Genomic DNA, 17,728 nt, shown 5'->3' on the forward strand with positions numbered 1-17,728 from the left:
CTCTGTGAGAAAGCAACACTTTTATTTAATAAAAATACCCCCCTGCACACACACACACACAACTGCACTTCAGTCGGGTAGATAGATGGATCAGTGGCCAACTCCTGGCATTATGGAGAGCTGCCTTGCTTGCACAGTTGGTCACCCAGTCTCACTGGGCAGTGGAGGGGCTGCTGCCTTCACAGGGGGAGGCCTTGGGATGGGCTGGGCCCCGAGACACCCCGTGTATCCAGAGGCCCAGTGTCATAGCCCAGCTTCCTCATGTCCTTGGTCACCACATTGAAGAGGAGAGTAACAAAGCCCTGGGAACGGACACGGGTCACTGGAGACAGAAGGGAATGTCAGAAACAAACAGGCAGAAATAGAGCCAGGCGGCTCTGGGAATTTCAGTCTCAGTGTTCTCTTCTATAAAATGGGGACAACAGTGCCTGGCCCATACCCCTCAATGTGGGGTAAAGGGACTGTAATGGAGACAGAAAGACATGACAGACCCTACGTGCTCCACCCAACCCATGTCTGGGAAAAGCTCTGGGAGAATTCCTGGGCCCTGCTCCTGCGGCTCCAGTGTCTGTATGCCTGGCAGGCCCTGGCACCCACCCCGTCTGTTTCCAGGGGGCCCACCTTGTCCCTCCTCGGCTCCAACCTGCCTGTGGGGTGGGAGGTGGGGTTGGGGGATCAAGCTTTACCTTCTCGGCCTTCACCCTGAGCCACCACCTTGGGGTCTGTGTACTCAGGCCGCCGTCCCATGAACCAGCTAGGAAGACAGAAGAACACCAGGTGAGTAATACCCTGGCCCAGATACCCCACAGACAGACACTAGACATGGGCTGTCTCCTTGCCTCAGAAACCAGCAGTCTTTCCCCAGGGCCAGCTCTAAGAAGAAGCTTGCCACAGCACCCTTCCTTGGCCTGTCTGAAAGGCAAGGCCAGGCGCTACAGTCGCGACGGTCATGGAGACATAGTGGGGCTTCCATCAGGCCTGCAGGACTGCAGCCCCTCTCCTTAGCTGGATGCCAGCTTTCCTATCAGTCACCCCATGATTCATTGGGGATGAAAGCTGAGGGAGATTTGGGGCTGGAGTGCCAGGGGCACATCCTGAACCCAGGTGGAAATTCTGAAAAGGTAACAACAATTGAAATTGGGGAGCAGTGGGAGACCTGAGGCCAGTGTGACCCCACTCCATCCTCCTTGGGAAGGAAGGTCCTATCCCAGAGTCTGCAAAAAGGCCAGACCTGGACTTTCCACTGTCCTCGTAATAGTGTGAGATCCAGGACAAGTCACTTACCATCTCTGAACCCCAATATTTTCAACTGTAATAGGGATAATAATGGTACCTACTTCATGGGGCTCTGAGGTGAAGGCACTCTGTCAACTGCCATAGAACCTTACTATCTTGCCCTGGGATACACCAAGGATATGCTTGCTCTGCACTGACACCATCATCTATCTCTAGTTACCCTGGTAACGGGCACAGCACTCAGCAGCAGTGCCCTGACACCCCGCTGTCTACGTGACCCTCCAGGAGCCTACAGAGGCTAAGAGAAATCTAGAGACTTGCCCAAGGCCACAGTAGAGGGCAGTGAGGCAAGAAATCACTGGGGCCTCTGAGCTGTCCCCACCCTCCCCGCTCCAGGCTCCCTGCCACCCTAGCCAGGGCAGCTCCTTCCGGAGCAGCAGCCTCGCCTCTGACACACCCACTAAGCCGGAAACAAACATGGTGCACTATTCCCGGCTGGGTGGGTCAGGCAGACACGGGCTTAGTCCCAGAGCCACCTCAGAGCCACCTCTCCAGTTGCTTCGGGGACCATGTAGGCAGTGCAGGTGCCTGGGCAGCCTCTAGGCTTCCCATACGGAAGGAGAGAGGCACTATGAGCCTCAGAGGTAGGTACCTGTGTCCTGGAGAGGCCCATCTTCTGCAGCCTCCCAGGACAGCAGCTGACCTGCAGGTCTCCCTCTGGCCCAGCACACCTTGACATGCTGGGACCCCTTCAGGGAGGGCACCACACCCACCTGTCTGCCAGCTGCCACTGCTGGACAAAAGGGAGCAATTGCCCAGTCTGTCCACAGGCTGTGTGGAGACGCAGCAAGGAGCTCAGGGACTCCCAGTCCCTACGAAGGGGACTGGGAGAGAGAAAAGGAACCCACATTCCAGCCAGGGCTGGATGGATGAGTCACTGCCTCTTTCTGCCTCAGTTTTTCTATCTGAAAAGTTGGGTTCTAACAGCACCCATATCACAGGTTGCTATGATGACTAAGGGAAGCAGCCCCATGAACCCTGGCACACCCCAAGGCACAGAGTGACTACAGCCACTGCATTTTTCTCTCCTGAGGTCAGCGAGGGTTGTTTGCTTGTGGACTGGGGTAAGAGAGAAGAGGCAGACTATTCAGGGGACAGCGTTCCAGGCAAGAGCCCAAGGCAGGGAAGGAGCCAGCAGGCAGGGGAGAGGTGAGCGGGGAGAGGGCACGAGACCAGTGGGGCCAGAGAATGCAGGGGCCAGGCCTGGAAGCCTTCTTGTTGAAGTTAATCCTAAACACAGAGAGATATGCCTAAGTAATTTCTAAAGTTGTGTTTTAGAAAAATCTTTTTTTGTTGTTATGTGAAGACTAGATTGGAGGTGCTGTTGTAGGCTGAATATTGTTCCCAGAGACATCAGGTCCTAGTCTCTGGAACCTGTGAATGTGACCTTATTTAGAAAAAAGGATCTTAGCACATGTGATTAAAGTGAGGATATTAACATGGGAAGATGAGTCTGGATTATCCAGATGGGCCTTAAATGCCATCAAAAGTATCCCTGAGAGAGGCAGAGGGGGAGCTGATGCACACCAGGGAGGCCACGTAATCACAGAGGCAGCAAGTGGAGTGATGCAGCCATCAGCCAAGGAGGGCTACAGTGACCAGAAGCTGGAAGAGGTGAGGACAGATTTTCCCCTACAGCCTGAGGGCAAGAGTGGGGTACGCAGCCCTTCTGACATCTTGATTACGGCCCAGCAATTCTGACTTCAGACTTTGGCCTTCAGAACTGTCAGAAAATAAACTTCTGTTGTTTTAAGCCATCAAGTTTGTGGTAATTTGTTACAGTGGTCACAGGAAACTAATGCAGGCCAAAAGTGGAAATGGGCAGGCCAGTTAGGCTGAAGAAAGGAGGCACTGGGGAGGCAGTGGGAGAGCAGAGAAGGAAGCATTGGAAGATGCCTGAGACGAAGGGAGGGAGGGATCGATCATGATGACCCCAGGTCCCTAACCTGAGCAAAGGGGGCTTCTGGAGCCAGTTATTCAGTGGCCTCCCTGGACCCCCTTGTCAGGGAAGATTTTGTCGCTCAAACTGCCTTCACTAATCAGACCTTTCCCCAGTTTCTATAATCCAAGCACATACAGCCAGTTGAGATTCTCTGCAAAGGGCAGGAGATGGCCCTCTGCACTGAGGCACTGGCAAAAACCACAACTGCTTTGCAAACTCTGAGGTCTAATTTCTTTAGCAACAAAACCCTTTCCTCAGTGAGATCGCACATGGAGGCCTAAATTCTTTCAGAGCTGTGGGATGTGCAGCAGCACAAACGCTCAAGCCAGGATGGCTGTGTGGACTCTCACAGCCCTCACTCAGCCTTCCTTGCTTCCACTGACAGGCACTGCCGCACCCCTCCCACCACTGCTCGCAGAGAGGCTTCTAGGGCTAGCAGGCAAATTCTACCCTCCCCAGGCCGTAGAACTCAGTGAGGCCTCCTTGGTTTAGGTCCAATGCCGCCCCTCTGCTGAGGTCTCACCCTGATACTGACCAGGTCTGCAAGGGGCTGCTTGCCAGCTGCCACCCTGGAACACAGTTGGTCCCCCATTTTCCCCTTGTCCTAGCTGTGAACATAGGGCCCAGGGCCCATTCCTTGCTGACCTGCTAGTAAGCAGAAGTGGCTTATAGCTGAGCTGGCTGAGCTGATAGAAGCTTCTGTTCCCAACTCTTGGTCAAGTTAGCCAGGGCCCAGCTGGCCCTCCTGCTCCTACTTGGATGTGGTGAGGGGCATCAGGCTCAGTCTTCCCTGTCATCTGGCCACAAGCACTCCCTGTAAGCCCTGTATCCTTGTCCCCCTGCTTCCTTGCCATCCCCCAGTATCCCCCGGCCCCACATTCCCCTGGGCTTGCAAGCCACATCCACCTCCTGGCTGCTCCTAACAGGCTAAGTTCACGTTCTCCTCAGGGCCTTGCACATGCTATTCCCTGTGCCTGAAACACTCTTCTCCCAGATCTCCCATGCTGTTCTAGCTCTAGTCTCTACTCAGATGTCACTTCCTCATAGAGGCTCCTAAGTGTGAGAGAATTTAGCAACTGATAGAAGTTAACTATTATGATTATTCTTACTGTTTTACATTGTTTGGCTCTTACTGCTGTATCCACTTATATCCTACCATTTTAATGTCACATTATGTCATCAACATTTTCCCATCTGACAACAGTTTTTCCTCTGTTCTACCTGACACAAAGATTTTATCAGGGCACAGAGTAAAAGTGCACCTTATGCTGCTGAATAGTGAACAGTGGCTGAAGGGAGCCCGGTAGCCCGCAGCAACTCCACAGAACTCATTTCCTTTTATTCCCCAAAGCTGGAGCAGCTTGAAGATCTGGTGAGGTTACCTGGCACAAGTGAGGAGTAAATGTGGCATCCCTCCCTCCACTCCAACTACCTAGGCCAGAAGGAGGGATTTGGGGTGACATGTTGAGAACTCACCTCGTAAACTTTTGCAGCTTAGATGTAGATTCTGGGACAAACATGGGGATGGTCCTTTTGTGCCTGTAACAGATATTTTCACAGACAGATATGATGAGTAACAGAAAAGCGATGGAGCTTTCTGAGTCTCCTGTGAATAGGAGCACGCACAGACCAGGTAGTGCCCAGTCAAAGTCTAAGCCAACCAGTCCAGCCCGCACTGACTGTGTCTGCTGGGCCTGGGCTTGGCACTAAGTGCTGGGACGGTGAGACGGACACAGCAAGCCAGGCCCACCTTCATAGCTCAGACTCTTAGGAGAGTTTTGTTTCTTTTAAGGGGTCAGGAGTATGCTGAGAGTTATAAACCTCAAACCTGAGGTTCTGGCACCCACTGTGCCCTTCAGAGAGCCCTTGTCTTTTACCAAATGTCCAAATGCTCCACCATCTTCAAGGCTCAGCTTGGATGCCCTTCCTCCAGGAAGCCCCTGACAAATCCCTGACTTTACTCCCACTGTGGTCGCCTGCACAACACAGTCCAATCTCATCCTCAGAGCCTGGAGTCCCACCGCTCCTCTCCTGGTCCCTTCCTCCTCTCCACACCCCCTCCCTTGGCATCATGCACTTTCTGTTTCAACAATACTCACAGCATTCAGTACATTGCTGTTCTTGCTTCTCCCTCTGCTTTCTCTAGACGGATTCCCATCTTTTCAAGGCCAGCTGACTCAGGACCTCCTTTATGCCCCAGAATACCATGTTTGTACCCTGTCAACTGTGCTTACTGTCTGTCTGTGTTCACTACTCTGGGGACTTCTGAGGGCAGGGCCCATGTGGTCACACATGTGTCTGGTACATCTGTGCTCTCTGATGCCAGCAGAGGTGGGCAAAGAAGGAACATTGGTAAAGGTTTGTAGGACACTGAGGGAGGGAAGAGATGAAGTAATGTGTCTGAACTCCAGACTCTAACTGCCCAAGACACTCTGTAGTGGGCCCACCCTCTCTCAGGATGCCCCAGTGTTCCCTGTTGAGTCCTCTGGCACTCTTTCCCACTCTAGCTGGTGTTTGGGTGGCAGCATGAACCTCACCCACTTAGGTCTCCTCCCAAATATGGGCTGCGCCCTCACCACCCAAGCCGAGCAGCCCAGGTCCTGGGGCATCCCAGCACATTCCTGGCCTAGAAGTGAAATCTGTCCCAGGAAAAGCCCTGCTGATGCCCAGGGCCCTAAGCCAGCATGGCCCAGTGAGGAACTGGCTGTGGCCCAGGGAGCAGGTCAGAATAAGGACCTACCTGCCAGGTGAGAAAGGCACATGCACTGCCCCATAGCCTCGGACCACGTCGTTCCCAAACACATCTGGTCCATACACGCTGAGTACAATCTGTGGCCCTGTGGAAGAATAAGGCAGAGGTCAGCATGTGGGAAACCTGGGGAAGGTAATGGGCAGAGAGGGAGGAGGGCGCTCAAAGCCCTAGGGGCAGGGGCTTGATGGGAGGACAGGTGGGAACATGGGACTCCCCCCAACCCCACACCAAGGGCTTCTACCAACCTAGAATCCAGGGAGGTGGGCGGGGAGAGGACCAGAACCTGCTGGCCAGGCCTCTTATTTGGCCTGGGTACCTGGGAGTCACAGAGTCAGAACGCTGTCCCAATTCTGTCATTGGACAAACAGAGGAAGCACCTCCAGAGGCTCTGTTCAAGGAATAGGACTCAGCTGTGAACTATGCCAAGGGCCTGCTCTTGGGAGCTTCCTTTCTGATGGAAGCTATAACACTCAACTTCTTAACACACGGCTCATGGGCCAGGGAGGTGCTGGTTTTGGGGTGTCTGTGGGAGAAGTCAGAGAGAAAGCAAAGGCCTTCTATGTAGCTTCCTTTAAAATGTTAACAATCAAACCTGTTCCCTGTTCATATCAAGGCATTTCAGGTTCTTTCATCTCCATCAATATTTGTCCCCTAGTTGCAGGAAAGAGATCATTGCCCAGGTGACAGGTGAGGTGGTGAGGCCTGGGGAGGGCCCAGGAGCCAGCCTGCCAGGCTCTGATCCTGCAGCCACTTGCACTGGCCTCAGTCAACTACCTCACCTCTCTGCTCCTCAGTTACTTCATACCTAAGACATTTGGAATAGGGCCTGATGCAGAATAAGTACTCAATAAGTGTTAGGACACATTGGTACTCTGGCTTTACCCATTTTTTTTTTTTTTTTAAAAAAACAATATAAATGGAATCATACAGTAAATATATTTTTGAATCTAGCTTCTTTAAGTCAACATGTTTGGGAGATTCATTTATACTATTTCACATAAAGGAGTTTGCTTGTTTTCAGTGCTGGACCACATCTGACTTCTGAATACACCAGAGACTTGGCTGACAGACACATGGATTGTTTCTCCTTTGAGGCTCTCACAGATGGTGAGGACAGGAGCATTCTGGTGCTCCTGTACAAGCTCTTGTCATGCACGTGCACCTTTCTGTTGGGCATATATCCAAGAAGGGAATTGCCCAGGGCATGCACATGTTGTCTTAAAAGATAACACTAACCTGTGTTTCCAAAAAGGTGGTATCTCCCACACTCCAGCCAGTGTTAGATCTGAGTCCCCATTCCTCTACATCCTCACCAAAGCTTGGTGCACTCAATCTAATTTGAGTTATTCCAGGGGGTGAATAGGGCAGTTCACTTTAGTTTCAATTTGCATTTTCTGTGATTGTTACTATTCTTTACTAAAGTTGAGACCTTGTCCTGTTTCTTGGTTACTTGGAGGTCCACTCTTGTGAAGTGCCTGCACAAGTCTCTTGCCCTCTTTTCTATGGGACGGTCTTTCTCATGGATTTGTAGTATGTGTGAATTTTGTGGCTTGTCTTTTCACTGTTAATGTCTTCTGATGAATAGCCCTTAATTTTAAGTCAAATATATGAAGCTTTTTTAAAGTCTTCCCTTACCCTGATTATCATGGCTCTAGACTTCCATGCTCTCTCTTCCTGAAGCTTTATTATTTTGCTCTTCACATTTCTATACCCATTTAGAATTGACCTGCATATGGGTGACATGAAGCGGGGATCAGGTTTCATTTTCTTTCTCTGTGCATGTCCAATTGTCCCAGCACTACTTATCAAAAAGACCCTCTTTCCCCTATTGCTCAGCAGTGCCCCTTTGTCACCAATCAACTGTCTACACAGGCTTAGGTATGTTTGGGGCTCTTTATGGATCGGCTTGTTTATCCTTGTGCCAAAGCTACACTCTCTTAGTTACTGTGCTTTACAATTAAAGTTCAATACCTGGCAGAACAAGTTATATTTTGATATTATTATAAAGAATTTATTTTAAAAATATTTTATATTTTTGTACAGAATAGTCTATTTACTCTTATATGGAAAGTAACTGATTTTTGTGTATGAATCTTTTATCTGGCATTCATGCCAACATATTAATTCTAATAATTTATCTGCAGGTTATTCTGGAAATTTTACATAATCATGTCACCTGTAAATAATGAGAGTTTTGTTCTTTCTTTCTAATCCTTATCCCTTTTATTTGTACAGTGTTGGTGGCGAAAACAAGCATCGTGATCTCAGAAGGAAATCTTTCAACAACAATTCACTAAAAAAAAAGTGATGTTTGCTCTAAGTTTTTTGTAGATAAACTTTATTGAATTAAGGAAGTTTCCTTTTATTTCTAGTTTGCTAAGTGTTCATCATGAATGGATGTTGAATTTTATCACATTGTTTTCATTTATGGGAATGATCATGACTTTTCTTTTAAATATGGTAAATCACATTGGTTGAATTTAGATGCTATACAAACTTTGTATTTCTGAAATAAACACTACTTGCTCATGATGTATTATTATTTTTGTATCCTCCTAGATTCAGTTTGCAAATATTTTGTTTGGGAGTTTTGCAACCATGTTTAGGGTCTGGAATGGTCAGCTGGACTGCAATTTCTGTAAGGGTCTACCTACACTTCTCCCTCACTCCCAGGGCACAGCTCTTTAAGGTCTTTCCTAAGTTGCAAAGATTTACCTGAGGCACCCTCCCCAATCCCTTCTAGAGTTCTGAACACCAACTTGTGCTGAGTATTGAGAGAGACTGTCAAAAGTCTTGACCCTCCTCTCAGTCACCTCTATTGGACTGGTTTTCCTGAATTGGTTTCTCCTGGATCCAGGCCTGGTAAATCACTACTTTGCTAGCTCTCTGATACCTTCGGGTAGTCATTTTTGTTTTTGTCTTTTAACATTTTATTTGCCTCTCCTAGCTGTTCTCAGTAGGAGGAGGTTGGTCATTATCTAGTGCCCTGTTCCAGGAAGCCTATGGAAGCTTCTTACTCCTGGCAGATGCCAGTAGGATGGCAGTTCCTGCCCAGGAGGACAGCCAGAGAGTCCCTGCTCTAGGCACTCTGTACTCTGTAAGCCTCCACTTACTGGCCACATGAAGCAGAAAGGGCTGAACTATGAAATCAGATGGTCCTGAAATCAAATCCATACTCAGCTATTAGGTATAAAGCTGAAGGCAGCCAATGTCTTTTTTGAGTCTCAGTTTCCTAATACAGGAAAAGAAATGGAGAAATCTACTCACCAGATAGGATTAGGGAGCTTGGACAAGCCCATATAGAAAGAGTATTCATAGTTCCTATGGTGTTAACCCCAGGCTTCCCACACAGTAGGCACTTATTGAGAGTAAACAATAACTACCAGACAAGGCAAAAAGTAAATACTACAAGCAAGAAAGGCAGTGGGAAGGAGGTCAGAAGTAGGATGTGGGAACGGTATCCTAGGCAGGGGGAATGGCATGAACAACAGCTCAAAAGAGGGGATGTTAGGGACTTGCATAGGAGGAGCAGGTGGTTCGGGTTTGGCTAGAACAAAATCTGTGATGGCAAGTTGAAACATCAGGATCAGCTCTCCAGATCACTGCAGCCCTGGACACGAGGCTCTGCCCTTCATAGGCATGGAGCTATTCAAGGCTTTGGGCTAGTGCCTCACCTGATCCACTCTGACCTTCCAAAAGGTCAACTGCACAGCATGGAGATGAACTGAGGTAGGAGGAGGAACAAGTGGAGGGAAATGGCCAGATGGTGTGACATTATAAGGCTGGTGTAAAAGCCTAATGGTAGGCAATGAAGGCCTGAGTGCAGATGGTGGTGGGCAGCATGAGGCCAAGCCTAGCCTGGGGTACCACCTCCTCCCCATCCCTGCAGGGCCCCTGCAGACTCACAGCCATAGGGGTTGGTGCTTTTAAAGGTGACGTCAATGGGGAAGTTCCACACCAGTGCTTGCCGCGTATCTTGGCTCTTGGATGTGATCTGTGAGATCCCCTCCTCCAGACCCTGTGAGGACAGTGACACAGCTAGGATCTAAGCTCCAGGCTGCCATGCTTTCCCCTTATGCTGGTGGGCAGTTGGAAGGGCTGTTTTATTCATTACCTTCTGCCAAGACACTAACTACCAAACAAAGCGAACTAAGAGATACCAGAGCAGCTCTTAGGTCTTTAATGTTTTATTTCATTAGAGATTGGCACCCTCAAAAGCCAACCTCTACCTGTTTACAAGATCTCATCCCTTCTTGCCTTACTGAAGGAAATGGCTCCAGCATGTTGTTACTTTCTTCTATAGCACCAGTTTTACCCAGATCCTTCCCTTTCAGCATGCATGTGGCGTTATTTTCTCTATCACAATTCTCTCTTGACTCCTTCCACGCACCCATCCACGCCTGTTTCCCTTTAGAGCAAGGCTCCTTGAAAGTTGTCGATATTCGCTGGTTCCAATTCCTTCTTTGTTTTTCTTTCATGAACCCACTCCAAGCTGACTACCGGCCCCTAGTCTACCAAAGCGTTTCTGTAAATGACAATAGTGACCTCAGCATTGCTATATTCTATGGCTACTTCTCTGTTCTCATTTTACTGACACAGCTGATCACTTCCTGACACCCTTCCTCCATTTAGTGTCTTGGGAAACATCACAGCTTTGGGTCTTTCCTTTTCCTGGTGGCTCCTAGTCCATAGCTCTCGTACATCCTATTTCATGTGGAAGCTCTGAGGCTCAGTTTTTGGATGCTTCTTTATCTGTACTTGGGATCTCATAGGTCCCTGGGCTTTCAATGTGGTCTATGTAGACAATTCCCAAACCTGTTATCTTTAGCCTGGTCCTCACCTCTGAACTCCAGATCAGCAGTATGATGTCTGCACTGCCTACTCCACATCTTCACTTGGATATCTAGTGGGAACCGCAACCTTAACACATGCCTTGCCAAGCTCTGGAGAGTTTTCCCAAATCTGCTCTATCCACAGTCTTCTCAATGAACAGCAGCCCTGCTTCCAAGTGCTCAGGCTAAAAAGCTTGGTGTTATTCTTAACTCCTCTTCTTTCAGGCACCACATTGATCCAATAAAAAAACCTGTTGGCTCCATCTTCAAAATATACTTGAAATTCAACCACTTCTCACCATCCCACTGCTGTACCTTGTCAGCACTGCCATCTTCTCCCATTTGTTGACTGTAATATGGATGGTCTTCCTGCTTTGGCTCTGCTCTTCCACACCCTGCCCTGTCTAATCTGAACAAAGAAGCCAGAAGGATCTTTTAAAAACACAAGTCAGATTACATTTTTTTCTGTTGAAACTCTCTGAGGGAGTCCCATCTCACCCCTAGTAAAGGTGATAGTCCTTATTCTGACCTACCACACCCTCTTAAGATCTGCCCATGACCTCCCTACTTCATCTCCAACCACTCTTCTTGCTCACTCTGTTCACCAGCCACACTAGACTCCCGCTGTTCCTCAAACATGCCAGGCACACTCCTGCCTCAAGACCCTTGCACTCTCTGCTCCTTCTACCTGGCAGGTTCTTTCCATGGATTTTCACATGGCTTGTTCTCTCACTTCCTTCAGGTCTTCAATCAAAAGTTACCTTCTCAGTGAGGACTTCCCTGATCACTTTATCTAGATTCCAACTGTTGTAAGAATTAAACCAGAGCTCTGTAAACAGTAAAATGTGATGCATGCCCAAGTCATCATCACAGTCCCTCTCCTGGTGGAGAGAGACTGTTCCTTGGGAAGTCTTAAAAGGAGAGCTCCTGAGTCTTCCCCATGGGCTGAGGAGAGGCCAAACAATGAAGGGACTGGTGCAGAGTGTCTACAGCTCAGCTCAGCTGCTTCTGGGACGGCTCTCTGGGGCCTGCCTGTGCTGCCCATATATTTCTGTTTGCTGCCATGTGCAAGCTCCCAGGATAGGGTATAAATGAGCGCAGCCTTGTGGGATCGATCAGTGAACACAATGGTGTTTCATTCTCCACTCCAGATTTATCAGGAACTAACTCATGTTTGGGTCCCCCCTGAACTCAGTGTCTACCTTTCAAATGGTTCTGAGCTGGGAGGGTAAGGAGTATGATGGACACCTTCAGAAACACAAGTAGTCACAAAGGCTGTAAAAGGGGCCGAAGAGTCCAGCTTACCGCTGTGGGGGCCCAGTCCTGGCCATACACAAAGCAGTACTTGCAGTAGAGATCATCATACTCAGGAAACTGTGGAAACAAATACACACAGGATCTGTTTATGGGGACTCATGCTGAGCCTAACATGTTGGCTAGGCAGGGGTAGCCAATAATAATTTTAAACATGAGAAACCTGGGCTGGTATTTAAGCAACAGTTGGGGACGTAGACATGAAGTTCAACACTGGGGCTCAAGATGTGGGAGTCCAAGGTAGAGTCTTGAGTTGCTACTGCCCCTGGGCCTTTGCTTAGGCTCTGCCTTTTGTCTGACATGCCCTTCCCATTCCTTTATCTGGCAAACTCCTGCTCATCCTTCAAAACTTACCCTTCCAAGCTGTTTTAAGGGCCACTTCCTGGCTCCTTCAGTCCCTGGTGCTTCCTTCTACCAAAGCATTCGCCTGTCAACCCCATTGGACTGTGAGCAAGTAACAGGTGTGACACTTTTCTGTGTCCCCAGCACCTAGCACAGGGGTAAGCACTGAGGATGTCCAAGGTAAAGGTGCTGAAGTGAAAGATGTGAGAACCCCAGGGTGCTATCAGGACACAGAGCACATGCAAGGCCGGAGCTGAAGGCCTGAAGAGTAGGAGGGGCAGAGCAGAAGCTGGGTGGGTGCTGAGAGTACATATATGTGATGCAGCCCAGCTGGGAGGCCCTTATGGGAAAGGAAAGAAGGGAAGATGGTCTTGGGCACTAGGATAAGGGGAAAGTGGACAGAGTGGGTATACGACGGAGCATCTCTGATGAAACAGAAGGCAGAAAGACACCTACTGAGAATCAGGCCCTGGCAGATTTACCTAAACCATCTCAGTTAATCTTCACAATACTATAATAATAAACACTATCTCCAACTGCCTGGAAAGGCAGTGCAGCAAAGCTTTGGTGTCAGAAAGACCTGGGTTCAAATTCCAGCTGTTACACTTCCTTTGGGCAAGTTTTCCCACCTGTAAAATGGGGATGTGAGTAATATCTACCTCACGGTGTTGTTGTGAGGACTGAATGAGCACCGAGTTTGGCACATAACGAATACTTGGTAAACTTTAAGGAAAAATTTATATTGTTTACATGTGTACATATACGTAAATAAAATGATTCTTATAAAGTGTAAGGACAATGGAGAGTAGCGTCAGCCCTTGCGTCTGAAAAACACACCTTCCCTGGATCATTCCAGGGCACCACCATCGTTGCCTCAGATTAATCAAATCATTTCCATTCTAACCCAAGTTCAAGGATCTGAGGGTTCAGAGTGCGAAGCACTCACTGCGCAGACGCCTCAGGCTCCATCACTGAGAGGATGAGGCCCAGGGTGGGTGCCCGCCCCGCTTCCACTCCTTTGGTGAAACACCCGTTAGGCTCCCTGTGATTCGACAAAGTGCGCACGATCCGAGTCCGGGGCCACAGGCTTGGCTGAGCGTACTAGCTCAATCTCTCGAGGTCTATTTCCACACCCGCACATTGGGGTTGAGGATTCCCAGGAACTTCGCGCCAAGCCCTCCCCCGCCTTCACTGAGGAATGACATGCCTCTTCGGGGATACGCAACGGGCCCCCGGGGAAACCTGGGGTGCAAGCCCGGCGGGGTCTACGGCCGCTCACCTGGGCGCTCTCCACCTGCCCGTTGACCATGAGTAGGAAGACGCTGGGGCCGGCGGCCGCCATGGCAGGGGGCCCAAGAAAACTACCCAGGTTGCGTGCGCGATTGCTAAGAGGCGCCAGGGTTGCCCTGGAAACAGACGGTATGGCGCGCGGGACACGTTTCTTGGAAGCTGGGTCTTCGCGAAGTCGGATGCACGTAGGCGACGGTGCGCAGGCGCAGCCAGCGGTCCCTGACCTCTCGGAGAATGCTGGGAGAATCCATGCGAGGCCCAGAACAGGAGTGTGGGAGTGAGGTTCGGAACCCAGCCCACCGCCTGATGCGGTTACGTCCGCAAGGAGTTCGTGTCCTTTAGAACTCGGACCTGCCCCCGGCCGCGAGCGCTGACTCAGGCCCTTCGTACGCTAAGTGGTATAGTTGGCCCTCGGCCACGAGATGTCGCTGTGGTGTTACCTCGAGGACGCGGCGGGGACCCCCCCCCCGGAGGGAGGATCGCGAACGCAAGGTGAAAGCGCGGAGGCTGGGGGCTCAGGTGAGGGTCTCGGCTGTCTGAGTTCTGAAGCAGCTCCGTCGTCGGGGCAAGGGAATGCTCCCTTGAGGCATTCGAGACTGTCGTCTCGAAAAAGTTTATTCAACTAACTTGGGAGGAACCTCAAGAATCCTTAAATCCAAGGTACCACTCCTCAGTGTGAAGCGGGGAAACTGAGGCCCACAGATGGCCAGTACTTGGCATCCCAGTCACCCAGCCATCAAGGGACTAGTGAGCCGGAACCCAAGGTTCTGTCAGGACACTGTTCAAGTGACAGTTACTCCCTGACCACCCCAGGTAGGTCACAGCTTCTGTTAACACACTGGCCTGGTTCCTCTTAGCTCTCATGGTTTGTATTCGCACATTATTTTTTATTGTCATAACTTAGACTGATGCTCACCTCCTTTCCACCCCCAGTCAGGGCCACACCCATGTTGTGCCCCCCTGGTACATCTTTAGTAGTAACAGCTTGTTGGATGAATGAATAATTGAATTCATCTCCATTACACAAAGAAGGAAGCAGATTCAGAGAGGGAAGGTGACTGGGACACAGTTACAGCAGATAAGATGGGTCAGGATTCAAAACCAGGAACTGCACAGGCTAAAGACCTCTTTAGCCTCCTCTTTCCGGTCCTGAGCCAAGCCCGAGGGCGCCTCTTGGATGAGGTGGTGTTAGGGACCTTATGCTGGATCCAGGAAATGAAGGGATACACAGGCCTGTAGACTTAAGGGAGGCAGAACCCCAAGCAGGGACTCCAGGTTATCACTCTGCAGCAGACAGCTGCTACCTTGGGAGGCAGACTCCCGTGCAGGAGAGGAAAAGAGGGGTTACAGTCAGCCCAGACCCATTGACCCCTCCCCTCTAGGTGAACACAGACCTGATTAGGGGGACCTGGGCAGCCAGGGTTCAAACCTCTGACCGGAGAGGCTGAGGCTTGGGAGGCCTGATGAGTGGGGGCCCAAGTGCAGCTCAAGGAGCTCAGACAGGAGCCTTCTACCTTCCCAGGAACTTGGTCATACTCCCTTCCCCCACCCCTCACACTACCTCTTTCCAGTTAAAATGCTTTCTGCCACCCTTGCCCAACATTTTTGTCCTTGTGGCTTTTGAGGCTCAGTATTATAAAAAAGTCAGTTTTCAACAAAATGCTTGTGATTATCAAATAGCCAAGTGGCTCACAGTAGTTTACAATCTGGCTGTGTCAAAAATTGCCCATTTGAATAGGACCTAAAAGGAGAGACTACCCAAGCGGGTGGGGAGCTCTGGGGTGGCCATCAGGGGTACAGATAAGCCAGTTCCCTGGTTGTTGTGGAATGAGAGGCCCCAGTTGAGAGAGTGGTCTCAGGAGGACACTATGCAGCTCTTGGGGTTACACAGGGAACTGAGTGGTGTGGGAACAGACCCTCAGCCCTGACTGAGATCCAGCAAGTTTGCTCCAGTCCTGTCCTGCTGGTTGTTAGCATACCGCAAAACTCTACCTACCCAGTCTCCCTACTCCCCAACACCCTCCTGGGCTTGTAGTCCTCCCTGACACTCTCCCCGCCCCCCTTAAACAATCCTCTTTTGGATTATCACAGTTCCCTCAGGAAAGTTTCAAGCCCACTGAGATCTAAGACACACTGCACCTTCAGGAGGGAGTGGCAGAGTGCCCAGTACCAGCCATCTGGGCTGGGTGGTGCTGGAAGCTGACTCAGTTTGTCAGCACCCCGTTTCACCTGCTAGCCCATGTCCAAGGTGTTGACCAGCAGCTGGTCAGAGCTTGGTTGTTCTCTAGGGCTCAGAGACTCAGAAATACTACCTCTGCAGGGTCCCAGCTCCACCTTGGCTGTTTCCCTCTTCCAGCCTAGGTGTCTGCTCCCATCTTTACTGAAATCAGGCTCAACCCCTTGGGCCCAGCAGAGCTGCCACTGGAGTAAAGGTTGAGGCCAGGTAGCCAGAGGGACAGGCTGTAAAGCACTGCTGAGAGATGGTAACCTTGCCAGCTGGGCCAGAGCCAGGCCACTGGACTCAGAGTCCTTGGGTCCTCCTGGGAACAGGAGCAGTAACTCCATGCCAGACTTGCTCTTACAATCGTCTAGTGCCAGTCAATCTGGGCCCAGGGTCACACTGTAGTGGGACTGAGGCCAGCCGTGGAGAACGGACGTAAAGAGGCTGGGGGCCTCCCAGAGCCACCATCTCTGACCCTGAAACCACCTTCCAAAGTAGTTGGTGCTTGTGAGCACCCACTCTCGGGAGATGAGGGCTCCCTCACAGCATTACTGGGTATCCAGGAAGATGCTTGCCTGCCAAGGCCATGTGTCTTAACCCTTTCTGTTGTAGGCCTCAGCCAGCCTGAGCCCTGCATCTCGGGAGATGAGGCCTCACAGCTCAATTCTGGGTCCATTCATCTCTTTCCTATCTGTCTCCCCATCTTTCCATCTTAGTATCTCCTAACCTCTGCAGCCCCAGCTCCCATCTCTTGCCCCTCCAGCTTGAAATCATACTGCCTGCTATGGAATCCCGTGTGACTTGGAGCAAGCTACTTAACCTCATCATACCTGGAGAGTCGTTGCGAGGATTAGACGTGACAATTTATGTCAAATACTTAGAATGGACTGAAGCTCAATACATTTTTAGCTATTCTTATTAAAGGTAGTTCTTGGAATACGCATGCTTTTTTTTATGCTTCCAGGTTTGCACATGCTGTTCCCTCTACCGAGCATATCTTCCCCTACCTCCTCTACCTAGAGAACTTCTATTTGACCTTCAAAGCCCACCTTTGTGAAGTCTTTCTTGATTTCCTCTCCTCATGCCCCCACAGTCTCCCCCTGAGAAGATTTCATCCCCTTCTTACGTAGCAGCTCATTATAAGTGGGGGTCCAGTTCTGCTTGCTTTTCTCTCAAGACAAAGATCTCTCTCATTACTAAGGTACCTAGGCCTCCTTTAGCTGTCCTCCTCTCCTGATCCTTCTTAATTAGAAGGTCAGGCCCCATCAACATGGAGTTCCTCCCTACAGGCCAGACACCCCTGCTGCCTGTCACCTCTGTCCTGCACCTGGGAGAACTGGACTCTGAGCCCTCAAGGGATGGATCCCTTCCATTCTATTCCCCAGGCTCCCTTCTTGCAGCTCCTTACCAATAGCAGGAGCAGAAGGAGTAGCAGCATTTGTAGAGGGGGCCCTGGGTCTCATCCCCACTGGGACTGGTGGCTTTCCTGTCAGCCCAGGAAGTTTAACCACCCCAATGTCCCCCTCTCTACTTCCCCCAAGAGGCCCACATCATGAAGTAAAGGGGAACTGACTTGGGGAAGATGAAGGTGCCAGGCAGGGGCTGCAGCATAGTGCAGGCATCCTGCTTACAGACCTTGACCCCTCTTGGTTATGGGACAGGGACCTCCTAGCACTGTCTTGCCTTCTGTCTCAGGTGAGTGCCAGAGAAGCCTGTTGACTAAGATCAATAGCAACAAT

General features: G+C 50.2%; 1 protein-coding gene and 1 long non-coding RNA gene across 3 annotated transcripts in view; one reads left to right on the forward strand and one right to left on the reverse strand.

Annotated features, from left to right (window-relative positions):
- Positions 1-13,964, reverse strand: B9D1 (B9 domain containing 1). The gene is made up of 7 exons (XM_016145172.2): positions 13,758-13,964; positions 12,128-12,196; positions 9,897-10,008; positions 5,979-6,075; positions 4,715-4,777; positions 687-754; positions 1-322 (listed from the first exon to the last, which is right to left on the reverse strand). The coding sequence occupies exons 1-7, from the start codon at positions 13,818-13,820 to the stop codon at positions 180-182; spliced, it is 615 nt and encodes a 204-aa protein (XP_016000658.2). The 5' UTR covers positions 13,821-13,964; the 3' UTR covers positions 1-179.
- The window catches only part of LOC118604028, a 15,521-nt gene continuing 11,747 nt past the window's right edge, over positions 13,955-17,728 (forward strand). Inside the window, exon 1 of one of the 2 annotated variants that reach the window (XR_004951639.1) lies at positions 13,955-14,581. This is a non-coding gene — a long non-coding RNA (uncharacterized LOC118604028). The remainder of the gene's footprint in view (positions 14,582-17,728) is intronic. The other variant, XR_004951638.1, reaches the window with a different exon arrangement.

Source organism: Rousettus aegyptiacus, unplaced genomic scaffold (assembly GCF_014176215.1).
Source record: "Rousettus aegyptiacus isolate mRouAeg1 unplaced genomic scaffold, mRouAeg1.p scaffold_m13_p_6, whole genome shotgun sequence".
Taxonomy (NCBI): Eukaryota; Metazoa; Chordata; class Mammalia; order Chiroptera; family Pteropodidae; genus Rousettus; species Rousettus aegyptiacus.

Excerpts from the sequence above, each read along its gene's own strand:
- B9D1 (XM_016145172.2), bottom strand. The coding sequence starts at position 13,820 with ATGGCGGCCGCCGGCCCCAGCGTCTTCCTACTCATGGTCAACGGGCAG. Across the intron at positions 12,197-13,757 it reads GGCAGGTGGAGAGCGCCCAG|TTTCCTGAGTATGATGATCT; the intron begins GTGAGCGGCCGT and ends TTGTTTCCACAG. Across the intron at positions 755-4,714 it reads AAGCTGCAAAAGTTTACGAG|CTGGTTCATGGGACGGCGGC; the intron begins GTGAGTTCTCAA and ends CTGTCTTCCTAG.